Source organism: Eleutherodactylus coqui, chromosome 5 (genome assembly GCF_035609145.1).
Source record: "Eleutherodactylus coqui strain aEleCoq1 chromosome 5, aEleCoq1.hap1, whole genome shotgun sequence".
In the NCBI taxonomy this organism is placed as follows: Eukaryota; Metazoa; Chordata; class Amphibia; order Anura; family Eleutherodactylidae; genus Eleutherodactylus; species Eleutherodactylus coqui.
Genome location: NC_089841.1, coordinates 245,975,492 through 245,981,370, shown reverse-complemented (window position 1 = coordinate 245,981,370; position 5,879 = coordinate 245,975,492). Strand labels below are relative to the sequence as shown.

The following is a 5,879-nucleotide window of genomic DNA, read 5'->3' as shown; positions in this document are numbered from 1 at the left end:
GGGGTAAATAATGTGCTACTTTGATGGATCAGACTTTTACGGACGCGGCGATACCAACTCTGTATTTATTTTTTAAGATTTAGATTTTTTTATTATAGATATGGCAAAAAGGGGGGGGGGGGGATTTAAACTTCTTTTTTTTACAATTAATAAAACTATATTGATCTTATTTTTACTTTTTTTAGCCCTCCCTTTGGGGATTACAACTAGGAATGCTTTGATCGCTCCTGGAGTATGATGTAATGCCACAGCATTACATCATACTGCGATCTGACAGGCAGTCTATCTACCAAGCCACAGGCCTGGTTTGATAGGCAATCTGCAATAGCCGCCCTGTAGCTTTTTAGAAGGCCCCTGGGCTGTCATGACAAACACTTCGCAACCTGCGATCTTATCACAGGGGGCAGTGCTGGACCCCCAAAAATGGGTCAGGGCCTTTAAATGCTGCTGTCAGAATTAATGCCGCAATTTAAAGGGTTAATAGCTCCAATGAACGGTGCAGCTTATCAGAGCTGTTGCGGGTGGGTGTCAACTGTAAGAAACAGCTGGCATCCGCATTGTATGGAACAAGATCGCCCCGCAATCCCCCTCCATACACATTCAAAACCTGCAGGACGTAACTGTACATCCTGTAGTGTTAATGGGTTAACCTGTGGAACTCCTTGCCACTGGATATGGTGATGACATCTAGGCTACATGCTTTTACAAGGGAATTGGACAAGGTTCTGGAGAATAAGTCCGTCACGGGTTACTACTAATATTGTTAGCTATTTTTGGTGTAGAGAGAGATTAGTATTGGGTGCTTCATTTTTTTAAAAATTATTTTGTGTTTTTGTAGACTCCCAAAAATGAGTACAGCAAAAAAATCAAAGCCAGATAGTGGAAGGTCATTCCAAGAGGCCTGGACAGAGTCATTTGGAGTGATTGAGCGCAATGGAAAAGCCTTATGTATTCTGTGCAATGAAAGTGTTGTGTGTCGCACATCAAGTGTCAGACGACACTTTGACACCAACCACAAAAGTGTTTCCCAACTTAGTGAAACAGAAAGAAAAGAGTGTTTGGAAGGAAAATTGAGGAAATATAATTCCCAGCATCTTAGTTTTAGCAACTACCTTTCTAAAACAAATCATGTGACAGCTGCCAGCTTTCAAATTTCGCTGTGCATAGCAAAGCATGGTAAACCCCTCTCTGATGGGGAGATTATCAAAACGGCCATGTTGTCTGGGAGTAATTCCCTCTTTCATGATTTCCCAAGCAAAGACAAAATTATTCAACGCATCTCTGAGATGCCACTTAGCAGAAATACTGTTAAAAATCGAGTCCAGCGCATGGCAAGTGATGTTAGTCAGCAACTCACCACTGACTTACAGAATGCAGCCTGTTACTCCATGTGCTTGGATGAAAGCACAGATATAAATAATCATGCAAGGCTAGCCATAATCTTGCGTTATGCAGTTGGTGACATAATGAGAGAAGAACTGGTGAAACTAGTGTCTATGCCTAAAAGAACACAAGGGATAGATATCTACAATGCTGTGATGGAGGCCTTTTTGTTACAAGACATAAGACCAGAAAAAGTGGTCTCCATTACTAGTGATGGGGCACCTTCTATGGTGGGGGCAACATCTGGCTTCATACAGTTCTTCGTTAAGGAAGCAAAGCATGAAGTCATTCAGTCCCATTGCATCATACACCAAGAAGCTCTTTGTGCCAGAGAAAGTGGCAAAAAATTTGATGATGTCATCAAAGATGTCACAAAAATGGTGAATTACATCATGGCTCGTGCTCTGAATTGTCAACAATTTCAAGCACTTCTTGAGGAGGTTCAGGCGCAGTATAATTGTTTGCTCATGTATAATAATGTGCGGTGGCTGAGCAGAGGCCGAGTCCTGGAGAGATTTGTAGCCTGCTTGGATGAAATTAGGCTATTCATGAATGAAAAAGAGCAGGAATATCCAGAGCTCACCGATATGGCCTGGCTTACCAACCTCATGTTTCTCACAGATTTTACGCTACACTTCAATGCACTGAACAAACAGCTGCAAGGTGCAGGGAAAACTGCAGAAAGGATGTTTTGTGATATTAAAACATTTGAGAGAAAACTGCAGGTTTTTGAAAGAGACCTTGAAAGTGGGCAGCTCAAATATTTCCCAAGTCTAAAAAGGCATTTAGACAATTCTACGACTTTTGCAGACAATTCTGCAATCCATCGGCAAATCTACAAGGATTTTTCTAGCATTGTAGGAGCTGCAAAGGTGAATTTTAATAACCGTTTTTCACAGTTCCGTAAGTTGGAGACAACCCTGTATTTTCTAACTTCTCCAGATAAAGCAAAATTTGAAGATCTTGATTTTTCCTGCTTGCAAAGTTTAGATTTAGGTAATCTGGAAATGGAGCTCTTGGAATTTCAAGAAAACAGTATCTGGAAAAATAAATTCTCTGACCTGCGTCAACAGCTTGAGGAGATAGAAGGGATGACAAATGACAGCACACCTAGTTCCGAAAATGAAATCCTTAAAGTGTGGAATTCTCTCCCAAATACTTTTAAGTCAATGAAGGCACTTGGGATTGCTATCCTTACTTTGTTTGGATCATCCTATGCTTGTGAGCAGCTGTTTTCAGCTTTGAACTATATCAAATCTGACACCAGAAACCGACTAACAGATGACCTGAGTGCTGCGTGTGTTGCTCTCAAACTTACAAAGTATGAGCCAAGGTTAGACAAATTATCTGCATCCATACAACAGCAAAAATCACATGAATTCTTCAAAAGCATGCCAAATGCAAACGTTTACCATTCAATAAAAAGTTGTTAGCATCATTGAAAGCTCCGTTATTGTGTTAATTTTAAGACAAAAGGTGTAAGTGTATGCATTATTTCATGCACATGGGGCTGTTATTTATGGGGGTATTCCCGCATGCATAACTCCGAGAATAGAACCCATTGTTTTCAACTGGTTCATTCTCACTTCCTCTTTTTGCTCCCGTGATTTTCACAGAACGTAAAAATATAGGACCTGCTCTATCTTTGTCCGTTTCGTGAACCCTAGACCTCCATCGAGGTCTAGAGGAGAGCCGTAAAACAGACATGTTAACAAGCCAAAAAAACTCATTCGGGTGCAAAAATGATGCGCAGGAACGAGCGCTTTTGCGCTCACGCGCCTCTGAAACCGCCCTTCTGGTTACGTTACCGTGTTGGCACTTTGCAATAAATAAGTGGGTGTTGAGTTGCAATTTGGGCACTCGGTCTCTAAAAGGTTCGCCATCACTGCCCTAGTGCTATCAGGATGTCGTCAGCGAATAACATGGTTTTAATTGTTTTGTTCCCAATTTTGATCCCTTCAATTTCTGTGGAGTTTTCTAGGGTTCTTGCCAGGGGTTCTATTGCTAGATTGAATAGGAGTGGGGATAAGGGGCACCCTTGTCTGGTGCCTTTCTGTAGGGGGAATTTTTGTGATAAGAAACCTGGTGTGTATACTTGTGCTTGCGGTGTGGAATATAGGTTCCATAAATATGTGCAGAAGGGGCCCCCGAACTTCATTTTGTCCATTACTGTTTTTAGCCAAGGCCATAGGACGTTATCAAAAGCCTTCTCTGCGTCTATTGCCAGGAAGGCTGGTGAGGGGTGGAGCAGAGGGTGTACTTTAATGTCATCTAATATTGTCAGTATTTTTCGTATATTCGTGATGGCTGAGCGTCCTTTTGTGAAACCAACTTGTAGTGGGGAGATTAATTGGGGCATAACTCCGGCCAGGCGGTTAGCCATGATTTTGGCCATCAGCTTCAGGTCTGTATTAATTAAAGATCTTGGTCTATATGATTTTACGTCTGTTGGGTCTTTTCCCGGTTTGGGTAGCAATTTGATATGTGCTGTATTCATCTCAGATGGGATGGGGCTGTCTTTCATGTATCCGTTAAGTAAGGATTCCAGTATTGGGGCGGTCTGGTCTTTTAGTACTTTGAAAAATTCACCCGTGTAGCCGTCTGGGCCAGGGGCTTTGTTATTTCCCAATTTCGATATGCTTTCTTTGATTTCTGTTATGGTTATGGGCGCATTTAGTTCTGTTTTTTGGTTTTCTGACACTGTGGGCCAGTTTATTTTTATAAAATGGTCTATTTCTGGACCCTTGTCTGTCTGCGTGTGGGAGTAAAGTTTTGAGTAGAAGTCAAAGAACAGTTGATTAATTTTTTGTGGATGGTTTTGTGTTTTCCCCGAGTTGTCTTTTAGGCCCACTATATTGTTCCTATGAGACGGTCCCCTTGCCAAGTTAGCCATTATTTTTCCTGCTTTGTTTCCATATTTGAATAATTTCGCCTCTTTCCATGTGTATAGCATTTGTTCTCTTTTATGGAGCCATGTCTCATAGGATTCTTTTGTTGCCTTCCATTTTTTTTTTGTTGATTTCATTTGGTTTCCCCTGAAATTGTGTGTATGTTTCCCGTAGTTGTTTGCTGTAATCGTTTATTTTGTCTTTGATTTTATTTTTAAGGGAGATTACATAGGCTATTATTCTGCCTCTTATCACTGCCTTAGCCGCATACCACAGCAATTGGGGGTTATTTGTGTGTGGTTCGTTGTCGGACATATATTCCAACCACCACCCTCTTAATAGGGCACAAAAGGTTTCGTCCTCTACCAGAAATGTTGGGAATCTCCATATGTAATCCGTTCCCCTTGGTGTTTGCTCATTTAGGGACCATATCACAGGGGCGTGATCCGAGATGATCATTTCGCCTATGGTGATGTTAGATGTTCTTGAAGCTAACTGGGGTGTTGTGAATGCATAATCTATTCTAGACCATGATGTGTGTACATGTGAGAAATGTGTGTATTCGCGTCCCTCTGGACTGAGTTCCCTCCATATATCTTTGAGCCTAGCACTGTGTATAAAGTTCTTTAAATTGGTGTCTTGGTGTCTGGTACTATCTCCCTTGTTATTCTGGTTGCGTCGGTCTTCTGATGTTTTAATTGTCGCGTTAAAGTCCCCTCCCACTATTTTATGGGGCTCTGTGTCAGTAAGCAGTCTGTTGGATAGATTTGTTAGGAATTGTTTGTTGTTTGAGTTCGGTCCGTACACACTGTAGACACTGAGTCTCTCTGATCCTATTTTTATGTGTAAATTTACAATCCTCCCCTCTGTGTCGCTCCATTGATCCTGAACTTCAATGTTTAAGCCATTTCTAATAAGGATCAGCACCTCTGCTTTTGATTGCACTGATGGTGATCCATATACTTCTCCTACCCAAAGTTTCCGCATACGGAAGAAGTCTTCTTTGGTTAAGTGAGTTTCTTGGAGTAATGCTATATCTGTTTTAAGTCTTTTGAGATGTCTGAGAACAGCCGTACGTTTGTGGGGTGATCTTAGACCCTTAACATTCCACGTTATAATTTTCATCTTTTGTTGCTTTGTACTTCTGTCCTATTGTTACGTGTGCCGGTCTCCCCTGGTTACATCAACGAGTCTCCACTTATAAACTCTAACTTTCTAACTGAGATTAACCTTTCCCTTGTCCCTGGTGCCTTTTTCGCTGCGTCTAATGGTTACTGTTGGGATAACAGTTAGTCGAGCACCAGGAAGGAAATATTATGCTTTCTCCCTTAGGGTACAACGCCTTGCGTACCTCCCTAGGAAGAGTGCATAAGTTGACTTCCTTCAATTCCACTTCGTGAGCAGTTTGTGAGGGCAAGATTTACTTGCAGTCGTGCAATGTCGACTGTGCTTTTCCTTATTCCTTGCTCCTACTTGTGTCACGTAGTGGAATAGAATGGAAACAATTCCACTCCAATATATACATACATAAATGTATTCTTTCTTTCCGCTCCAGCATTTTCTATTGTCTTGCTCTATTACACTCTATAACATTTTAACTGTAATATC

The 5,879-nt window shown here is 41.4% G+C and overlaps 1 protein-coding gene across 1 annotated transcript; it reads left to right on the top strand.

The window, feature by feature from the left end:
• The first annotated feature begins 848 nt into the window (after positions 1 to 848).
• Positions 849 to 2,816, top strand: LOC136628955 (general transcription factor II-I repeat domain-containing protein 2-like). The gene has a single exon (XM_066605027.1). The coding sequence runs from the start codon at positions 849 to 851 to the stop codon at positions 2,814 to 2,816; it is 1,968 nt and encodes a 655-aa protein (XP_066461124.1).
• The last annotated feature ends 3,063 nt before the right edge of the window (positions 2,817 to 5,879 follow it).